A 23,094-nucleotide genomic window follows, 5' to 3' on the forward strand; every position below is an offset into this window, starting at 1 on the left:
ACTTCTTGCCTGAATATCTTGTATTGTATCGCGATACAATTTCAAAGTATCTTTGCCCAGCCCTGTCGCAGAACGCCGAAAGAGAATAGGAGGCTCAGCTGTACTCTTGCGTATTCAAGTGCCACAGCTACGTAGGTATGAGGGAGGATGCATCTTCTTACGTTTTTCCTCCTGAACCCTATGAATAAGCTTCGGAGGCGGCGTTGGATCCAGGCAGACAGGCGAGCCGTGCACGTAGTGCTCTTGCCGTCCTGTCCAGCAGCGTCGGGCTGGTTCCTAAAGCGAATTTCGCCTGTCAGCTGGATTTATTCAGTAGTAAAGATGGCCAGCAGTGGAAACCAGGGCCAAACAGTAGAATTTAATTGTCACTTATTTTTCGGGAATAAAATGAGCATATAAGGCACATGTATTTCATCTGACCAGCCCCTTCTGATGCCACCGCGTCACGTGAATACTGAGGGGCTGAACACTGCCAAAAGGCCCGGAGAGGAGGATTGTTTCTTGGAATTTGGTGGGGCGCTCGCGGCTCGATCGTAGCGCTGCCGCGTTTGGCATTGTTGATCGTGACGGCATTCTGAATTCGATGCGCGCGGTTGCTTGAAATGTTCAAAAATTAGCGGATGTGGTTTTAACGTTTAGGGGCCCTTTAAGCAGAGAGGAAACGCCCGTTCGTCCTCGTCTTTCATCGGGCGAAGGATCATGAAGGGCCGCCGTTGATGGGGGAGGGGGCAAGGCTGCGTCGCTTGAACAGCAACCGTGCGAACTTTGATCATAGGGGAGCGGTCGCGCGCGTGCTATCTCGACAGACATTATCAAACGGCTCGTACACCCTTGTACGTGCTGTACTCTCTCCGCTTACTTCGCGTTGGGGCGACAGACACCACGAAAGCCGCTTCGCTAGCGGCCGTATTCCCTCACACCAGCGTTTTCTAGAGTTTCGCGAGATCGAATCCAAAAGGCTTAGCTGCTAGCCTTACTTCGTAGAACATTCCAATTTGTTGCTATCGCATTCATTGCTTCACCCTTGCGGCGAAACTGATTTTTTTTTCTTTTTACGGTGGATTTCATTCCCACTTTTTGCCTTCCTCCAGATACTCGCTGCATCAGTGCCTTGCATGCCGTCCTGAAAGCTTCATCTTTTTTTTGTTATTTGGATACTGAGCAACCCACCACTGCTCTTAATTTACAGCATCGCAGACTACAAGTTGATTAAAAATAAGAGATATAATATTCGAAAATAGAGAGCGGGGCTGCCTTCGGGGCTATAATTCAAAAGGAAGGCAGATAAGTCTATGTTGGCTGCATGATGCTTAACGTCAATTTACACTCGGCAAAGCTTTGCAGTCGTCCGGTTGCAGACAAGCAAAGTGCACAGGTACGGGGTTATTCCGGACACTATCAAATTCGCCATCTTGTCAGCTCCGATTGCTCCGGGGGGCTGCCACGGCCGCTCTGGCTGCATTAAAATGGCATCATTGTATACAGATTGCCTTATCGTCGCACTTTCTGCTTCTCGCACTTCTCGAATTGTGCCCATCCAACTCCCAACCGCTCGCGGTTGCGCACAAGAGGCCGGCACCGATTTTCAAGAAATTCAAGGAGCGCGTTCATTTTCAAGGAGTTTCGGGGCCCGGGAACTTGAATTCTTCTTTCTCAATTCCATGGTGTTCAGGGATTTCAAGGAGCTGTACGTACCATACATTTGTACCCTGTAGCTACACTGGCACCCCTGCGCAGAAAAAAGGCGTTAAAGCTTTACAACGCGCCGCCTGCAAGGTAGTATATGGCTCTCATGATCGAGTAAGCCGCATGGCTCTCGGTTCTTCTCCCGGTGCGTGGTTGGGTAGACGCTATTTCATGGGTCCATCAATGTCATGGACGAACGTCCGTTATTGTGAGGCGGCACGCAGGAACATGGATGGCAAAGACGACGACTCCGTCAGTGCGTGTATGTGCGCGACACGCACACATGCACACACTAGTTTCCTCTTCCCCAGACCCTGAAATAAAGTGCTGGCTGCACACACCCCTGAAGCTCACCAAATTTCCATCTTTCTACGTGAATGAACGCTCCAACACGGGTTGGCCTATTTGCAAGCTCTGGAAATTCGAACTGAGAGTAACAGTGCCTGCCAAGAAAGATGAAAACGATCGAGTGACAGTGATAGCAATAGGTAACAGCAAGCAGCGCCGGTGGCACTTGATAAAAAAGTCGCTGAGACATCTCGTTACTTGAGCATGCTAAGCTGTATTTTGCACATAATTCACCAGATTTCCACAGATCCCGGTGGTCTTGCTGTGCCCTGAAACTCGAGCTATTTTTGTATGCATTCTGCTTTTTTGCTTTAGACTTGAACGTGATACAGGCTTCTAATGTCTTGTGAAAGAGATTTTGACAACCACCCGTTTGTGAAACCGGTGGTTGTCAATGATCCCTTTCATATAACCTCTCCGCCACCTTGCCGGATTCCGCAGAACTCTTTGCTCTCATTTTCAAGTAAGTGCGGCACACTGCAGAGACACAGAACAAAGTCATGCCATTTTCATAGAAACAATAATTTTATTGTTGCTGTATTTTACAATAATATGTATGTACAGAAATAAAATAGTCTATACTCTGCTTTGGTCATTGTAATGTGCCTCAAAAATAGAATTAAATAGAACATTGCAATATATATTCAGCTTCGTACTTCACATTCCTTCCCTGTACAAAATCAGATGAGTAAAGTGTAACGACTCGTGAAAACACCGTCAATATCAAAAATGCCATCAATGCAACAAACAAATCAAGATCACTTAGGCCCCTGTGTGCAGGGCTGGGATCTAGGGTAGCAAATGCAGATAACTGTGTCCGGAATAAATGTGCCATGGCTTTTGCAATTGCAAGACATCAAGAAGTGGTTATTTCAATTGCTGTAAAGGTCATTGATATGGCATCCTTGCATATGAAACCTAAACACAATACACAACAATATAATTACAGCATTGCGTTTCATCCACATATGCACAAGCACCTTACAGCATATTACACATATTTTGCGGTAGCAGGCAATACACACTGTATGAGAAACTGCAAGGCCCTAGAGCGGCTGCTGCATATGCACGCACGTTCTTAATGAGTCAAATGCAAAAAATTGATATTTTTTCCGTCATAATCGAAGCAAACTGTCAGAAGGTCCAAACTCAAGTGTAAACATAGTGTGTACATATATGCAGAAATTTGATAATGTGAAATGCTGCAGCTTTCTTTTTTTACATGCCTTAAAGGCATGCACTGCTTGGACAGTGAATTGGCATATGGATACTGTAACAACATACGCAAATTGAGCTAAAAGTATGCAGGCAATTAATTGCTGTGTGGCCAAACTTCGCTGATATGCCAGATAACAGAGTTCAAAGGGCCAGTTTGCTTGCATGCTCAAAGCTTGAGTGAGGTCTGACTTTAGAATGAAGAGCCCATGCTTATTGAACTTTTTGCTTCCAAAATCACAGATGCAGAAAAAACAAATGTAAAGAACACCGGAATAGTTACCTTGAGCCTCACAGCTCGCTAACGTGAAAACTGCATACATGTATACGACTATCAATATTCGGATGAAATAGATCAAGAGTGCTCCCCATAGTCAAATGCTTTACAGTGAAGCTTGGGCTGGTTATTTTAATAATAAAACATTGTTCTTCATCTCTGTTTGATGGAGGGTAGTACAACAATTTTCATTAATGAAAGTTATTAAAAGGCGTCCCATTTCCCATTGTCAAGTAGCTTTGGAGACTTTTGTGATAAGGAAGAGTGGTTACTTTTATGGGTTTGCGACTTGTTTAGAAAATACAAGGCAATGCCATCCTGTGAAGTACAGACAACTGAAGCAGTGCCATAGCAGTACATGGGACACAAATTTTCACAAGAAATTATCAAGGACTTCATTATTTCTTGTGTTTTACTAAATGTCCAAGCCAAATACAAATGGTAATAAGAAAATAAGAAATCACAGCTACTTTACATGAAAAGCTAATTTGTATAAAAGCAGGAAGCCTTCTAATTCCTGCTTTTTGATGTTTTTAGGTTCTGTAATAAACATTTGACAACTGTAGCTCACAAGCATACAATTACCTGCAAGTAAACAACCACAGCGAAAGAAAATACGCATATTCAAACCCTTTTCTGAGAGCGCCATTCTGGCACCTGCTGAAACAAAATCTGTTGAAAAGCAAATACAACAGCATGTTACAAAGTGCTGAAATTCACACTGTGTCAAGTCATCATTATTATCGCTTTCTTGCATGACTAGTATGTTAGGCACTGATGACATGCATGATGACCTGTGGATTGAGTAATGTGTGACCCTTATTTGCAATTTTCTTTTATCTACAAAGCCATCAAGACACTGTGTGATATATTACATGAATGTGATAAAAACTATATATATATATATATATATATATATGCTCTGGCAATCGTGAGCAAACATTTCTGGAGATGCATCATTCACTGGCATATATGTCAATGTGGCCATGTGGCAGCCAGAGATGTTCCTATTTACTTGTTTGTGAAAACTTGTAAAGTACGAATGACAATTCTTTTCACTGTTACACTGAGCAACCTGCCACTGAACCATTAAATGTAACCTTTTACCAGAGTGCTTTGCATAGGTCTTTGGTCAATGATATTATACAAGCAAAATGAACATCTTCAAACAGCAGACCATGCCGTCAGAGAATTAATTGCACACATCTACATTTCAATCTGCACAATGAAAAAGAATGCTGTACTGCTATGATGAAGAAAACCACCGACAACAGTGGTCCCACTCTCCCTCCAAACATATTCAGGAAGCACAGTTTTAAGTTTTGGAACCGATTTACACGTGAGACAGCCCTTGTGCCTACACATAGCATTCAGTACAAAAATCTTGCACCTCAAAGAATGTGCACTTATTAGAGTCGTGGAAGATGAGAATATTCAATGCTCTCTCTCTGCAGCATGATGGACACAGACAGGTTGGTACAGAAATAATGTCTGCCATGCCTTTTGGACTTGCGGACAGGTGCCATAGACTACATATGTGAAATGATTTCTTGTGCACATTTCAACAGAATCAACAATGTTGGCCAAAGCACACATTTGGTGAAAAAGCACGTGACATTTGCTGCTTCCACACATCTCATGTGGGTCACCACGTTCCAACGAGCATGCATTTCGCTTTTCTCATGACGATACACCACACTACTGAATTTCAGATGTAAAAGCAGTTCTCGTAGTTGTTGTACGATGGCTTCAATGTAGGCGAATGAATAGCTGCCGGACTTAACTCATTCCTTGAAACGTTGAGGCGAAAGTTGAGATGACCAGTCATGTCTGTTTGGCATGTCCAAGGTAGCTGCAGTGAATACAAAGGCATTTCAACATACAATTTTATGAAATAACACCAGCAAAATGCAAATGGTCATTTCTTGAAGCCTTCCTTCAAATTCTTTCCCATATATTTGTTCTCAACTTCAACATACATTACATATAGTTAAATGCATTAAGAAATAATTTGCATATTTATTACAACAATACTAGCCATTTACTTTTAACAGCACAGCACGCTTTAGTTTTGACTAAGAATATGGCTTCCTGGAAAGTGCTGTAAGCATGCCAAGAAAATGTAACTGAAAAAATGCCGGGCAAAAAAGAAAAAAAGAATTAGCATTTGGTCATTAAGTCGTAAAGCAACTGCTGCTGAATCTTTAGCAGAATCCTTTTCCTTTGCTTCTCTCTCTTTCTTTTCATTTTTGTGATTATTGATAGCCATGAACTAACTAGCCCAAATCAGGCCTCACATGCAGTATAACAAAAACGAAAGAAGGGAAACCATCTTGGTGTCAGTCATAAGGCTCGAGAATAACAGTTGGAGCTAACCTGGCGTTTCTGATGTATGCCCTCCTGATTCCGTCTGAGGTGGAAGGCAAAATGCTCTGGAGATGGCCAGTTCTGTTGGATCCTCAGGGGAAGCTCATTTGAGTGGAGCGCTCTTTCATCTGCATCAAAAAATAGATACGCAAGTTTGATTGAGGACAGAATGAAAACCATAAATCAAGAGAAGAAAATCAAGGCATGCTTTGCATTCCACCACCTAATTAATACGACATGATGCGCTCCTTCATTATAGAGGAGTAAACCTTGAAGGTAAGTGCACGTACAGGGTGTTTTTCTGAAGACTGCCAGAAAGTCTTACAGTCAGGTTTCCCAGGAAAAAAGAACATGTCGTCAAAAGTAAACTATCAGGTGCGGCAGACGTCGATAAATGATGGAATCATGCTAATTAGCCATTAATTACCTACACTTCATAAATTATTCTAGTCAACAAATTTAGGCACATACTGCGATTGACCAACTGTAGCCGGCGAGTTTCCTTGCGCTCCTGCATATGAGCTGATAAAGTGTTCTGCTCCGATGAAGTAGCATAAGATACTAAAACAGGAAGCTACAACGTGCGCGTGCGCCTACCCACGATACTAGCGCAGGCGGGCTTCACGGCACGGCACTAACAGTCAGAATATTTTAAAAATTCCAGAGCTAGACAACAAAAAATTGTTTCGACACTTAAAAACTGACAACAGCCTGTGCTTTTAACACAAATCCCAGCGCAGCCTAAGATTACATTAGAGTTACTGTATATGCTACCTTTAGGACCTAAAGGTAGCATATACAGTAACTCTAGATTACATGTACGTACAGTGCCACGCAGGGGCGTAGCCAGAAATTTTTCTCAGGGGGGGGGGGGGTTCAACCATACTTTGTGCATGTTTATGCGTGCGTTTGTATATGTGCGTGTATATATACGCCATCAAAATTGAAAAATTTCGGAGGGGGGTTGAACCCCCCCTCCCGGCTACGCTCCTGGTGCCACGCTCTTTTTAATGAGCAGATAAAGGCGGGAAACTGTTGTGCTTTGACTATGTTTGTTCTCGGGGAGTGGTGGGGGTGCAGACAAAAAATTTTTGGGCGTGCGGGCCCCGCTGGCGCCGTCCCTGAACTTGCAGCACGAAGACGGTAGCTTCGCAGGAGAAATTCTAAGATTTTACATTTTTACCAGATGCAGCGTGTAAAACGTAACGTGAGAAACAGAAGTGATAACTTATTGGCTGAAATCATTCGTAAATACGTTCCTAAGCGAAACTTCGGAACTCCTGTTGCTCAACGTTCAAAATTCCACCATGCCGCTGCACGCTGTCCTTCAATGGCGCACGAAGACTAGCTGCCCTGGAATTATATTTATTGGCTTCACCATGAAATTTGATAAAGTGCTCAGTAGGGCGACGTGACAAACTGAATACAAGTTCACTGCAAAGCCGACGCAACGACAAGGATTCGCGCAGAAACCGCAATAGAATATTCTGTCCTTTCCGAGTACGAAAGTTATTCTGATTAATGTCCATGCAAAACTGCCCAGGATGTGATATGCGGAATGCAAGATCTGACAGCAATTTTTAAAAAGTTCAGAAAAAAAAAATAGAAGAAGGAGAAAAGATCTTTGAAAGAAGCTGGCCGACATACGCAGTGCACGAAGTGTCGAATGCTTACAATTTTTGATGGGGCACACTTCGTAGAGAGAGTACTTGGATCCTCGGTCACTGGAGTTGTAGCAGTGAAGGACAAGCTGAACCACTTCTTCCGCTGTCGTCCGTTCTGATACCAGCAGGCTCTTGTACAGGGACTAATGGCACGTGGGAATGAGAGAGAAAATGACGTCATGAGAACACGCAGCCATGTTCAAAAACGCGTTCACCTATAGCTATATAAACTGGATATTCTGAATGATGAAAAAGAGAACATAACTACTTTTGGCTATACGTTTTGCTTAGTAACTAAAATAACGTCAGAACTAGAGAGGCGTAGCAAAGATGTGGCTCGTATGCCCCTCCCCCTCCTCCGCCAAAAAGATAAATCTGCCGCCACCACAGGATACCCAGCGTAAGATAAATAACGCGAGGCAGCACCCGTCCAACGTTACTAGAACAAACTCAGTTTCAAAGCTCCGTATCTCCGCCAGCGGAGGAGGGTGGTCCGAACGGCGGTCGCGAGAACTAGCGGCGCTGCAGTTCCGTCTTGCTCCACTATCGGCGCGTCGTCTGCTGCCACGGCATAACGCTGCGGTGCACCGCGCAGTTGCTCGCGGCAACTGCGCGGCAACTTTCTTATTGTATTAGTTAGGTGGATGCTTAGGTGGATATGCATAAGGTCGTCTGTATGCATTGGCCCGCGTGCGTTGTTCATTGATTGGCTAAGAATCGATGTTCGGTCTATATTGGCACGCCCACTTCTTGTTTTATTTTGATGTATTCGGGTTTGACCAGTAAGGACGGTTATCAGCGCCCGACGCTGTCCGCGAAGCAGTGTTCGAGAAGCTTCGTGATCGTAGATCGTTTTGGTAAGATTGCGCGCTGCACGCGAATGTTCCAGCTTTGTCGAGAGATAACGCCGCCACCAGCGATATCGCTGGAAAGTTCGATAGCGCCTGTATAAAATCCGACGCCCTTGACCGCTTGTCACTTGATCGACGGTCGACGCTCTGTTCGCCGCTTTCAGTGTATTGCTGTAGTTTGACTTTGAGTTTCTCGGCCACAAGTTCGGCCGAATAAAGAGTTTCAACTCGGACCTGCTGACTGCTGCCTTCGTCGACGTCACGACCCTGTGACAATATTTGAGCTGTCTACATTGCGCTTAACTTCCAGGCATAAGAGTTTCTAAGTGAATGAGGGTTTTCAGCGTAATTTTTATAACTACCACCACAATTTTAGCCGCTGCCGTCTTATGTAGACCAAGAACAACCCAACACGTTTGTAAAAGCCTTTATAGTGTACAAAGAAGCGTACTTACTCGAGATACAAAAACGTTCTAGAAAAACAGTACTCGTGTTTCTACAATTTATTGAAAAAATTGTTTTCGAAAAACATTGCCAATGCTCTGCAATGTTTACAAGACACGTTTTCGCGACGGTTAAAGGGATACTGACCCAAAATCGGAAAATTTTACGAGAACTCCGTAAATGAAATCTCAGTGTGCGATTACATCGAATAGATGTCGTCTCTGAGCAATTTTTTCAGCGATAGTTGTATTTCCGGTGTCTCATCTTTCTACGTCGCATCCTTCTACGGTGCCTTACACAATTCGAACAGCTCGGCCGTGATGTGAGCACCGAGCAGTTATTCGCGCGTACTCTGTCACAGTCGTCAGTATTCAACTTCAGTTTTTCAACTTCACCGAGCAGATGTTCCATGCCCGCAGCACTTACACTGTACGACAGCCGTTTGCGTTTCGTGCTGTAGCCGTTCACTACGCAGTTAAACTGCTCGTCAACTACAATTATCTTTTGCACAAGTAAGTCTCCGTTCCCGAAGCAAAGTGTGGGATTGGGCTAGTTGGTATTACATTATTAAACTGCTCAGCGCAAAAGATTTGACACGGTACAGCTAGAAAAGACGAGAACCAGCGCTGGTCCTCGTCTTTTCTATGTGTACCGTGTCAAATTTTTGCGCTGAGCAGCCCGTTCCCGAGCCGGCGAGTGTAAAATATTCCGCACATCTTGTTGGATACCTCGTCGTAAAATATCTCGAAAATCCACTGCTTTGAAGGCATGGCGACAGCTGACAACTGATCGAATGTCAGTGTGATGCAACTCTCAGTCTCGGTAGCGTATATAGGTAATCGCCTGCCTTTCGTTTTGTTGTTCTATTTCTGGCAGCTCCTCCAAACTGGACACGGGGCTTTCGCGGGACGCCGTGCGTTTTGGGGAGGATTTGCGCCAAAACCCCGAACATTTTGGCTTTGAAATGTGGGGTGGAAGTGCTGGGAACAAGCGCGGCACGGCACCGGGCGCGAGTTCCCACTTTCCACGTGGGATCAAAACCTCTTGTCTCGCAACGACACGACGATAGTGCTTTACAATGTCGTCACTCTCAAAATAAACGTCACAGACCCCGCATTTCGCAGTAAGCTTTCTATCTTTGCGATGCGAAGCTTGAATGGCGTAGGGTCTTTTGGAGGTCCGAAGAAGTATATGAAGCGGAGTCGTCGTTGCGGTAGCCGCTCTTGCAGCCCGGCGCAAAGCAAGTCGGCATACCGCACTGTGAATCTGTTCGCCCTCGTTACGCTTCGTACATCACTTCGTACAAGACGCTAAGCCCGGTCAAGAACAGTCGCAAAAATGACGAGCTAACAAAGCGCAGACGACGCTGTAACCCACGTGCGCTCGTACATCGCCGGCGCCGATCACAACAAGCGCCAGCCGCGGGAGCTAGACGTGACTGCAGCGCCACTAGTTCTCACGACCGCCACGCGGACCGCCTCTCCGGCGGAGCTTTTAAACTGAGTTTGTTCTAGTAACGTTGCACCCGTCTGCGCAACCGCTCATTTCCTAAGTCAAGGTCATGCTCTCCCGCCTGGGAAAGAATAAACAAACACAAAACCTCCAAGCGACGGCACTGCAAAACGAAAGGTACGTTTTTTAAAAAAAAATGTTCTGACAGCGTTTCCAAAAACTAATAAAATGAATAAAATGAAATTCAAACGTTGTATGAGCCTCATTTAAACATTCTGCGCTGTATGTGGCAGCTAGGCAGCGCTGAGGAGCACAGAAGCCATACATGACCGATGCACGTGGCATATGACAGACATACGGGGGAAACGAAACTTGATTCTGCATATGTAACTCCATCGTGCAGTGCTTTCACACAAGCAGGAACAATGCACTAGGAGTGCTCTTCACATCAGTGCGCCAAGCGGAGTAAAATCGAACTCTTAACATACAATAAATCGCCCGCTGCGCTAAACGAAAGGGACGGGGGAAAGTCACCGGCCAAGCGTGCGCTCTTCGCCGCACGCCACCGACGCGAACGCAACCGACGAGACGCGATACTGCGTTTCGAACTGTCCGTCAGGTGCGCAACCGGAAATAATAATGATATCTGGGGTTTCGTGCGCCATAATCACAATATGATTACAAGGCACGCCGCAGTGGAGGGCTCCGAAAATTTCTACCACCTGGTGTTCTTTAACGCGGACTGACATCGCACAGTACACGGGTCTCTAGCATTTCGCCTGAATTGAAATGCCACCGCCGCGGCCGGGATGGAACCCGCGACCTTCGGGTCAGCAGCCGAGCACCGTAACCACTGTATCACCCAGGCGGACCGCAACCGGAAAGCGAAATCCATGAACTAAAGCGCTACACCACTATAGTTTCGTTTCACCGCAGGCACCTCAGAAATGAAACAAACAGCACGTGGTAACACGATTTCAACGCACCTGTAAGACATCGATCGCATAGATGAGACCATGTTGACGCTCACGAATCGGCCGCAGCAATTAGTACTTGGTTATTAATTTGTTATACCGCCAAAAAAAGCGCTGCGTCAGCAGCTCATGGTGACGGCATTTCAAAACGTTGTCCCTCTCTTTGTTCGAGTGTTCTGCCTATACGAGCTTGCGTCACACTTATTATTGATGTCTCAAGATCCTGTATTCGATATTTATGATAACACGCCTCCATTAAAAAAAAAAAAAGAAAGCCACGCACTGAATCATCTCAACTTTTTCAAAAAGCATTACTTTAACGCGGGTGAGTTTGCCCTGTCATCACAAAGTTAGCATACCCAGATACTTACACCTGCCATTAAACAGCTGTCGTAAACTTTGACCAGGCCTCCTCGCCTCATTTGAAGGAGAAATCTGAAACAGGTTTGAAAGAACAGGGGCAACAAGAAAAATTTTTAGAATTCATAAAACGCTCGAGCACAATGATCTGCGACGACTCCAAAATATTTTCCAATTCAGCACATCAGATTATTCTACGGCCAACTTAACGGCGGTTATGTTACATGCCATTCAAGATCTAGCGCACTTGGTTAATCTCTTACGCTGCCTAAAGGAGATTTCAGTAGTGATTCGACTACGTTTTGGAAATTCGTGACTAAAGCGAATGATTTTTTTTACATCAGTCTTGAAGCAACGATCAGTCATGCTTACGAAACCCCTTCTAAAAAAAAAAAAAAACTTTTTTTCTACAGCAAAGTGGGATTACGAATGCCATGGTAACCCGGTTGCAGTCTTTTATATCAGTGCGGAGACACCTTTGGGTAGAAGAGCGGCCCTCTATTCTGACTGTGGCTACGCCATTCGTGAGATCACTGGTAGGAACAACGAAGCATCAGCGTTTCTAGACTCATAATGTGTCGTTATTATAGTCGGAGAATAAAGAACTCAGATCATGGAATTTTCTTCCGGCACTTACTGCAATCGGTAAATTAAATGAGCAGAACAAGCCGCGGGAATGATGTCCACAGCGACCATTTTATATACATTTAGTAGGAGTTCTATCGGTGTTTTTATGTTTAAAATTTGTCTGCGCAATCAAGAGATTCGCCGCGTAGAGCGAAGCTTACTTGGAATCGCCCTTGGGGTGACACGACTGCAGCTCCACAGGCCGCGCCTCGTCGTCCAGAACCATGATGGTTCGAATGGGGATGCCCGTTTTGCGCACCCACACCTCCATGGTGAGGTAGAAAAGATTCGGGTCCCGGTGCTTCATCTTGAACTTGCTCAGCAGCAGCCGCACCACGTCGGAGCTGGAGGCGTTCGCGTCGATGCTCAGCGTCTTGTACTCCATGTCAGCGCAGAGCACACGCGCGTACACCTTCACCATTGTCTGCGCATACAAGGAGGGCACACCAGATGGTCAGGGCTCTACTGTAATAATGAACGTTAACTAACTGCGCGTCGACATCTTCATAAACTCAAGTCAGTTCATTAGTCTTTCTCTTGTTTTATTTCATTGTACCGAAGCTTGCAAAATATTTTTTAAAAATACGTGTAAGTGGGCAGCACAATTTGGGGTGATGCTCTTTGCCGTCAGTCAGAGCAAGTCAGACTGTTTCTTTATTTCACCAAATTATATATTTAGTAATTAATTAATCCAAGTAGTACAATCACATCAAGTGGGTCAATGAGAAATTTGTAGGCCGCCCTGAATATAGCCGACGGCCCTTTTTCCTGTTTTGCTGGCTTTCTTTCAGGCATGGAAAAAGAAATGTTGCTCTGATTATAATATTTGAGAGATTATGTTCCTCCATATTATAATTATCTCAAGGTATGGATGCCTAATGAAGAAACACCTTATCGCTAATTATTCAAGCGCTCGGTACAAGTTAAATTTTCAATTAATGCTTGCAGACACTCATCTTTAAAGCGTCACATCGACCCCTTTTCATATAGTGTAGCCGTGTCCATTAAAAGTGGACGACCTTGCGTATGTAAACACCGTCTCGAAGTCCGCTCAGAAATCGCAACCTTGAACTTGTTCACTCGGTCTGCCCGCACGCAGCAACAGTCTTGCATGCCTCCGAGAGCAGCTGCCGGTTCTCACCGAGGGTGAAGATTGACGCCGCAAGCTCGCGCCTGGCACCGCAAATAAACGAGAGCGCGAGCCGCACTCGAATGAAGCGCAGTCAGGGGAGGGGGGGGGGGACACGCGAGCACGGAATTTCCAAAATTGGCCCGGGCGTCCCATCGCTTGCGGCTGGGCGATGGCCAGCCGCTTTTCGACTGTGTTTCTTGGTCACGGAAGGGCGCGTGGAGGGACGCGCAGCTGCTGCTTCGAGGAGCCCTTGGCACGCCAGTCGCTTCCGGACAGCGAACGGGTGAACAGGCGCGCGAGCACGGACCCAGACGCTGCGGTCCGTGTCCAGACCGATGGCACAAGGACGTCCGCGACGGTGGCCCGCCCGCTCTCCATCTTGCGTGAGGAGAGGACAGCGGCCACTGTTCCACCGCGTGAAGTAAGGAATCAGCGAACCAGAGATGCTCTCTCCGCGGCTCGCACGCAACTGTGGCCACCGCGCTGTGACGCCCCTCTCTTTTGCCAGTGCTCGGACTAATGCAACAGCATGCAGCTCGTAATGAAAAGTGCCAGCGGTGGTATTATGACGGAGAGACACGGGTTTTCCTCGACGGCACCGCGCAAGAGCGGGCTTGAGGTGCGTTGAATGGATGATGAAAGGAGTTGGACCTTTCAGCAGACTGCGCAGAAGGCCCTCGTATATAGTATAAGAAAGCACGGCGATTTTAAATCCGTGAAAGCTAACGACACTGAAGAGTGCCGTTGATACGAAACGTAAAATGACTTTGCGGTCACACGATAATACGTAGGTGCACAGAAAACCTGGAATGCATGCGGACGATAGCGCCTTTCCCCTTAGTTTTCAAAGTGCATACGCTACCGCGTGACACTCGGTGAATAGCGGCGCGGATATTCGTTCAGCAGTATCGCCAGTCGTTCCAACCAGCGCCGAGTCTGAAGGCACCACGCCTCCCAACATCAACGGTAGAGCTGCAGTGCAAGTATGAGTCGCGGAGAGATTTGCGAAATGAAACATTTGGATATGTGCGGAATATAGAGGGACAATAGGCGGAAATGGGGAATCCGCGCGCGACCCGCATTCTAAGGAGCTCATGCACGTATCGGCGGCGGCCGTGCTACAATACCGCACCCAGTGCGTCGAGGCGGACGCCCGCTGCAGATGAACCTTTCAGCGATGGGCTGCTCGCGGAGTGCGCCGCCCCCCACGGCAGTGTCGGCTGGCTCGTTGCGAGCGAAGCAACCGCCGTCAAGGAAGCGTTGCCCCCGGTCGTGTTTTCAGAGGAGCAACGCCTTAGCGGATGTGGGCTTGTCCCCCTCCCGGGCCTAAATCGATCGAGGAGTCCCCGCGCTTGACGACCTTCCTATACACTTCTCTCGAAAGAGCAGGAAAACGCAAGTGAAAGTACACATGCGCTCTCTACGATAGTAGAGCTCCTTGCAGCGCAGGAATGGAAGGTATACCCGAAAAAATCGTATTGTCTACGGAACAAAGCGTGACTCAGTGAATGGAAAGCACGGTCAGCGATAGCAGAAACTACGAAGTCTTGCAATGTGCGGCAAAGCTTGCTGTTTGTTAATTTTAGCGGTTGTAAACGGAAGGTTGCCGAATGAAACGGATGCGCATGTTTCGAAAGTGATTCACGTTCTTGTGCACACATATTAGCAGGGGCGTAGCCAGGGGGGGGGGGGGTTCAAACCCCCCCCGAAATTTTTCAGTTTTGCTTGCGTATATATACAGGCGCACCTACAAACGCACGCACGAACATACATAAAGTATGGTTGAACCCCCCCCCCCCCCCCCCCGAAAAAAATTTCTGGCTACGCCCCTGCACATTAGGTACCGTGACAAGACACTTCAGCACGAACACAGACTTCTGGTGTGAAGTCCAGAGTTTGTACCCGAAATCAATACCGTGGTGCTCTATAGTAAGTAAAACAAGAAGTGATTACCGCGAAACGTTTTGTTCCAATGCGTTTCACGTGTTTTGTCACTTCGTCACAATCCTGAATCGACGGCCAGCCACGGGAGGCGTCGCATTTGTCAGCCTTCCAATGGGCAGCGCTGCCAAGTCTTGCGCTGCAACAATTTGCCCGTCTCGCGGCTTTCTCTCATTGCTAGTTGCTTGCGCACGAGCTTTGTCAAAAGCGAACGATACTTCTAGTTCGTGCACAAAACGGAGAGGCGAAAATGGCCCGGTCTACTTAGCGCATAGAAGCGGCGTTTCGAAACACCGAAAACTTTTCGCTGGCGACCCCTTCAGCCGGAACAGAGCCGACGCATTCATTACGTGTGAGAAATTGTTACGATGCGCACCGAGAGCACCGACGAGAACGGGCTGCGCAGTCCTCGCGATGGCGGCAGCGCTCCGGAGCAGCTTTTGTGGCGCCTTGGTTAAGCCGCGACATTATGTAACGCCACCGCATAATGACCAGGCGCGCCAGGTACAAAGGACCCCAGCCAAGAGCGCACTGTGCTTCTCCGGATGGACGAATGGATCCCGGCCGGAGGTTGTGAAATTTCGAAGCGGTTTTTCGAGAGCAGCGCGGGCCGTGGCTCGTCCGACAGTGCGCGTCGCTTCCTTGGGGCAACCGCGCGCGTCCTGCCTCCAGATATACGCGCCCACTGCGCGGCCGAGGCCCTCCCATGGCAAGCGGCGGCGCGTGCCCGCAATGTGGGTCGCCGTCAGCGGCACTTGCAAATTCATAAGACACGTTCTCGATGACCTGTTCTTCCCGCATCAGCTAACGAAGACAATCGCGCATTTACAAAGCGCGACAAAACGAGCCCACAATGGTGCGCGGTGGACGGTCAGTCGTCCGCGGCTTCCGCGTCTTCGCAAACGGCGCGTCCCGCCAGATCGGGCCTCCAGATAGGGCCTCCGGCGACGACACGTCGGGCCTCGTTCCTCCGGGAACGCGTGCATCCACGGCGACCATTGTCCCAAGCCACGGCCGCTAATGAGCCGTGCTGAGGAATTCCCCCGGCCTGCCCGCGGTTCCCGGGAGCCAGCTCGCGCGACGGAATGCCGGTCTTTTTGAGACGAACCCCTCCGCGAAAGGGCGACGGAAGGGGGAGAGCGACGTTAGACGATGATGGTGAACGTTCCCGTGAACCCCTTGGCGCGTGTGCACCTTGCAGAGAAACTACAGAAACGCCATGTGTCAGGGGCAGCCAAGTGCTTCAACCGATCAGAAAGGCTTTCACGAATCAAGCTCGTCTGGCATGTTCGCGGCGATAACAACGGACACGTTTTTCTCTCCACCTCATACAGAGATCACTATCAGCTCGATTACTATGTTTTAATTTGCGTACTATATGCCTTGTCTCCGCAGCTTCGGGAGCAATATTCCAATAGCTCCGCTCTGTTCTACAGAACATTGAGTACGCGTGCCTATACGCTCGCAACAGTACATCACACGATTAGCGAACATGAGCATCACAACGAGGAGGGTGGAGGGAAAAAGGCACATTTAAGGAAACGTTACGTGAGAGGCAGAAAAAGACGCATCGCGACTGCCACGCTAGCGCACGCATTAGGACACGCATGCAAGCACGCGAGCACGCAAATTTTTCATTAAGGCCGGAAATAATTGCCGCATTCCAGGCAGCGCGGCGTAGACGATACGCGACTGCAGGCCTCGTCGCTTGAGCGCATTAAGGCACACCGTGTCCGAGACGACCGTTGAAGACAGAGGGGTCTGGAAGTCCGACGGCGGCGATTATTCGTGCCGCCAACGACAAAAGAGTGGCGTTGCGACGGCGACGTTACACAGGTGCCGAGGGCTCGTCGCGCCGCTCGGGCTCCGTCGGAAAGGGCCCCCCTAAACTGGCCGTTGGCATGCGCGCACTCTCGCCAGACCGAGCCAGAGGACGACGACGCTTCTTCCCTTTGTTGCGAGCTTTTGTAATTGGCCCGCACGCGCTCAGCCGTGACGCCATGATAATCCTGCGCGGACTCTGCACTCCCGACGTCACGGACGTCGCATGCAGCTCCGGAGGAGAGGAGCCCTGCTCCTCCTCCAGCGCTTTCTCCTTCTCCTCCTTCAACCGTTGAAGACACGACGCCGACCTTGGTGCTCTTTAACCCTTCGTCGCAAGGACGCGCCTGTTGTCGCAACCGGAGGACTCGTTTCCCAAGAGCCACTTTTAATGCCAGTCGCGAGCAACGAGACAAGAGAACGCGCTTCAAAGAAACGCGTCTAAAAGTTTAGCCTCTTCACAGCCTTTATCTCTCTCTCTCTCTCTCTCTCACACACACACACACACACACACCGCCTCTCGCCAATGCAGGCAGCAGTCGACGCATTGGGCAATACGGACAAAACGTGGCAGCGCTCTGCGTCCGTGTACTTCATGGAGTGCTCCAAAACTTCACGGTGCATAAGGCTGTGCATAAGCGCTCGCCGTCGTTTTCTTCTTCGCCATTCTCGTCTCCCTTTGTACCGTTTGTCACAAAATAAATGTGAACCCACAGTGACCGACCCATGGCATTTGTTATGCACATGACCAGGCACGTAGCCAGGATTTTTTTTTGGGGGGGGGCCCAAAGCCTAAATGTTCGAAAGAAAGTATTTCCACGGCAAAAAGAAAAAAAAGTTGCCCAGGCACATAGAAGGCTGGACGAATTTCGGGGGGGGGGGCAGCCCCCCCCCTTTGCCTACGTGCGTGCACATGACACCGTGTACCGCACTAAAAAGCCAGCAGATGCTGCGTGAAAATTCCTCGACATTATTAAAGGGACACTAAAGAGCAAAATGATTTTTCTCGCATTAGTAAAGTAGTCTTCCACGATACCAAAAACACCACGCTTTCTGCGCGAAGACGCTTAATAAGCGAGAAAACGCGCAAAAAGAAAATACAGGTGGCGACGCCACCTTGGAATTCCCGCACCATTTGCCGTGACGTCACATATTTTTGACGGCGCCTGCTTTGGCCTACGTATAGTTCCTAGTCGGTTAAATCGAAGTACATTGTCCTCTGAGGGGGCCAGAGACTTGACATAACGAGTTTGTGGAAATTTCGTCGAGCAAGTGGCGCCAAAATACGTTAAATGCCCTTTGAAGTCTTTTACGTCACGAATTACAAAGTTCGGCGCGAAATTTAAGATTGAAACTTTGAACTTGGTTTTCTCCTCTAATAATAAACCTATGGTGGTGAAATAAACTACACAAGAGTTCTCCGAGCACACTTTATCAATCTAAACAAATTCATTGTTTCTCTTTAGTGTCCCTTTAAAGATTCATTTCTGGGATCTTAAGAACGACTATAGGATAGAACGCACAACCTAGAGCTCAGCAGCCACGAACTATGGCACCATGGCCAGTGCACTGTAAACAAAAATTAGCCGAGATGGGAGCTTTTCCAGCATATGAGCCCCTAAAACCCCCATGCCCCAATCATTTACTCCGTGGTAGCGGAGTGAAGTCGGCACATGTCGTCGTAAAACGCCCCTTGCTTAATGAGGGAGTTTATGAACGACATGACCTTGTTAAACTCCCCACGGAGTTTTAGATCACGTGGTTAGAAACTCCCTATGGGAGGTTTAAAAAGTATTTTTGGTCGTGACGTGCGTGTCACGGTTAGAAACTCCCTATGGGAGTTTTAGAAACCATTTTTGGTCGTGATGTGCGTGCGTGTGTGAATGTGCGTGTGTGTATGGGCATCTGTTTGCAGCGACGATTTGCAGCGAGGATATGCAACGGCCGGTTGGTTTGTGTAGACGTGTAGGACTATTTTCTCCACTGAACCGTTCTGGTCAGAGACAAGTTCAACTCGCGCCAGCGTCCGACCGCGAACACATAGTGCAAGCCTCCGACACGCCACGGATACCTCGCTTCAACGTGCCGAGTTACGAAGAAGCGCGAAGAATAATTTCATCGGTAACAAAAGTAAGCTGTTGCGATCGTCAGCGGGTTCTTTCTGGAGTTTCACCGGCTAAAACTTCGAAGCAGTAAGAAGTAGGCTTCGCTACGTCGTCGACGTCGTCGGCATCAAGCCGGCCGGCGGCCGGTGGGAGAGCTGCGCCGGCGACGCGCTCGCCCCGACCACCGGCAACGCTTGCTTCTCGGAGTGTCACCGAACCGATGTTTCACCGGCTGCAACTTCTAAGCGGTAAGAAGGCTTCGCTACGTCGTCGGTACCCTAGCCGGCGGCGCGTAGCGAACTCGCACAGCCACACCGGTCTCGCCATGGCGAAGCAAAGAATATGTTTCACAGAAAATAAAAGCTGCTGGAATGAGTAAGTTTAAATTGTCTCTTTGTGCCATGCAACCACCGTTGTCAAACGTATAGAGAGAAGGCGAGCGCCGATACGAGATAGATTGAACCAACATGCGGCCGCCGCTGCACTGCGAGCAACAGGAACCGCGTCTGCGAGCCGTCTCGTTCGTTGTGAGTGCATCGCTCCGTAGCTTAACGCGGATAGCGGACACCTGTTTTTTTATTGTGTGTGTAAAATAACGGCGACGAAAACTGCACAGCAGCAAGCATTTTGTGATCGCGAGCTGTCGTTCGTCGTATAGCCGTGCCGTACTCCTGCGAGAGGCCTAGCGACGCCGTCGGCAACAACGCGGTATACCGGCGGGGCGGCGTGGTTCTACGCCGGTGTTGCTGAATGTGTGCCGCTGAAAGGTTCGTGCACGGCCGCTCGTGGTTCGTGTACGATTAGGTGCATTTTACAGACTCACGCACAGTACTGCTAAGGCGGATACATCCCATGCGAGAGAGTGCCCGCTGATAATCAAAATTCGCTAATTAAAAAGGCGTTGAATGTTGGGCGGGTTTATAGTAAAAGACAGGTGTACCTCAGTAGTATCTATAAGCCCACCGCAAATTTACACGTACGCCATGAATGTTTGGTGCTTAACTACGCGGTAAAGGAGTGTCCCATCCGAGCTACATTGGAGGTCAAGATGTGGTGCCTATATATACCCGGTGACTAGAGTTTGGTTGTGAAGCGCGAGTGGCGAGTGGTTGTCAGGGTGAGTGTTGTATTACTTTGCAAACATTGTGTGCATGTTTGTGTACGTGTGATCGACTTTGCGTGCTTCGATGCTAATTAAATATTCTCTGGCGCATGGTGCGACAGCGAAAAGCATTTTTTTTTTTCGATGGTTATAAAAATTTACTCCCACACTTACCTGGAAAAGCTCCCCGATGGATGTAAATAAATACTCCCCTTAGTCCATCCAAAACCTCCGTCCTTGAGGGGGGTAAATGTTTTACTCCGCCTGGACGGAGTATATAAAACCCCCACCGGGGCGTGCGCTAGAGGACAAGTCTATTTACTCCCATCTCGGCTTTTTTTTGCTTACAGTGTGGGGCTACCGCGGCGGGTCAGATCTCTCAATCGCCTGGACAATTTTTGTCGCCGGTCGGTTAATTTTGTGTGCTGGTCAAAGGGCGAGAACGAGGTAAATCAGACGACATGGCGAACAGTAGCGCTCAATTGTTTATTTTCCGTCCTCAAAAAAAAAAAATAATAATCACAGCCCGCTCAGCACGATGCAGTCGCCGTCTCAGCTCGAGCGGCGCAACTCTAGACGGCGAGCATCTTGAGGCGCAGAGACAACAGCACTATTTACGAGCTGCAAAAGGCGACCGCTCCATTCCCAGAGCGGAGGCTGCGCCCTTCGTCAGAACAGATCATCCGGTGCAATGAACCCGATACTATGTCAGGCCTGCCTTCGCTACATACACGATGTATGCGCGTTAAGCGTCTCGCATGACTTCATGGGAATGAAGCACGAGCTTTGAGTGCTCACGCAACCAAATATTGGAGAGTTCGCTACACTTTGCGAACTATAGATGCTTCAGCGCTCGTAATTTACGTCACGAACGCACGCTAATCAGAATCAGAACGCGCGTATATAGTATATATGCAAGAAACCGCTTCTTGCAGGCTTGCTGGCGGATTCTGTTGCTCAAACAGAGAAGTGAAGCATGCAGCTCAGCAGCTTTTATGTTGCCTTTTGGTGCAGAGGAAGCGGTCCTTGGAACTGGGTTCAAGGACCATGCGTAACTCTGCTACACGGAACAAGCGCAATTTATGTAAGCTGCAGTTATATCGAGCTGCATTTCTGGAATTATAAAGAGCATTTTGCTGCGCGTTGCCAAGGACCTAGAGTGTTTAATGGACCAATGATATATGGCAACTCGCGGATCAACGGTATATTGCATCGTAAATACACAGCCAGAAAAAGAAAAGAAAACAGGAGACCGAAGCTGTTGTGTGCACCGCTAAGCCGATCTTATACGTGGCAGGTTCTGCCGCGACAAGCAAGGAGGACAAAAAAAATAATAAAATAGAAGATAAATAAAAAAGGACGCCATTAGTGGCGCTGATGAGGGAAGTAACGGCAACAGCCAAAGGGCCCATCCACACTGTGAGACGAGAAATAACATTGACGACGAGTAGGCGACGACACAGTGCTTGTGTTTCTGTGCGTGACCGTTCAGCGGTATATGTGTCCTTCAGCGAGTATACCAACCACAGGACAACAAGTACTCCTTTTGAAGTGGCGGTAATGTTTGGGAAAGCCAAAGGAAGTTTCGTGGAAGTGCGGAACACGCGAGGAGCTGCTGAACTTAAGCGCCTCGGTTCGGGACTCCGAGGTGCGGTTCGCTACGGGACCCGCGGCAAGCAGCTGGCGAGCACAAAGGCGGGCCCCGGAACGGCACGACGGATCTTTAAACATGGCGGCCGCAGCGCCGTGCATCTGCCGCTCCCCTCTGGTGCATCCACCGGATGTTCTCGGCCGCGGGCCTCCTTCAAGGCGGCGGGCGAGGGGGGCAGGTCGCTCGCGCCGCGACCGGCAACGACAGATGGTGCGTCTCGGAAGATGCCCCCGCCGCGGCGTCTTCCTCCGCAAAAGCAAGCGACGCGTGGTGCAAACGGCGCACGTGGCGCATCGTATACGACCTGCACCGCACGTGGTGGTGCACCGAAACGTGTCTCCGTGGCCCCAATCCCCCAACTTCTTTCCGCTATAAAGCTGCGAGCGCTTCTAACCTGCGCGCAACTTCGGGTGCTGCTGGGAACGCTTCTGCGCACGTAGCCTCATACGTTTCACTTCCTTTCCACTACCATCCAGGGTCCACGCCGAGCGTAAATGAGATTTACCATAATGACGAATTGCCGATAGTCGTATCAGGGGGTAAATCTTTAGGTGACCACATCCTACTGCATGTATACATATATCATTAAAAAAAAAAAAAGTGCCAATCAACACAGCCGAAGCCACCACTTAGATTTGAAAACATGCTAAACAAACAGGCTATCGTGCATAAATCCTCAAACTACCTGAAAGCGCCTGTCTCTTGGGTCGATTAATCTCCCGTGGAGTCTGGCTTATATAATGCGGTGACACTAACACCCTTCGCGATTGACGGAACATAAAAAAAAACGCAAAACAGCTCAAATTACCGAGTCTCTCGAGAGATTCCAGGCGCGCAGTCGCGCACAACTACGGGTGGAGGCATTCGAGAGCGCCCGTCGGAATGCTTGGAAATACAAGCAATCTTGAAGGGGGAAAAAAAATAAATGGGACAGCGGTATATCGCACCACTGCAGAAAGGTGCACGCATTCAGCAGACAAGATTTTACCGTGACCCCTATGGGTGTTCTGCCGCATCACGCCGGAACGAAACGCGACCTGGAAAGAAACAAAAAGTACAACGTCTCTTACGGTTAAT

The 23,094-nt window shown here is 48.4% G+C and overlaps 1 protein-coding gene across 2 annotated transcripts in view; it reads right to left on the reverse strand.

Annotated features, from left to right (window-relative positions):
* Window positions 1-2,540: 2,540 nt before the first annotated feature.
* The window catches only part of LOC119378983 (uncharacterized), an 85,528-nt gene continuing 64,974 nt past the window's right edge, over window positions 2,541-23,094 (reverse strand). For both annotated transcript variants that reach the window (XM_037648106.2, XM_037648105.2), the window contains 5 exons: window positions 12,427-12,689; window positions 11,650-11,713; window positions 7,568-7,700; window positions 5,903-6,021; window positions 2,541-5,378 (listed from right to left, as the gene is read on the reverse strand). In XM_037648106.2, the coding sequence (XP_037504034.1) occupies window positions 5,235-5,378; window positions 5,903-6,021; window positions 7,568-7,700; window positions 11,650-11,713; window positions 12,427-12,689 (723 nt within the window). In that variant the 3' untranslated portion in view covers window positions 2,541-5,234. The remainder of the gene's footprint in view (window positions 5,379-5,902; window positions 6,022-7,567; window positions 7,701-11,649; window positions 11,714-12,426; window positions 12,690-23,094) is intronic.

Source organism: Rhipicephalus sanguineus, chromosome 1 (genome assembly GCF_013339695.2).
Source record: "Rhipicephalus sanguineus isolate Rsan-2018 chromosome 1, BIME_Rsan_1.4, whole genome shotgun sequence".
Classification (NCBI taxonomy): Eukaryota; Metazoa; Arthropoda; class Arachnida; order Ixodida; family Ixodidae; genus Rhipicephalus; species Rhipicephalus sanguineus.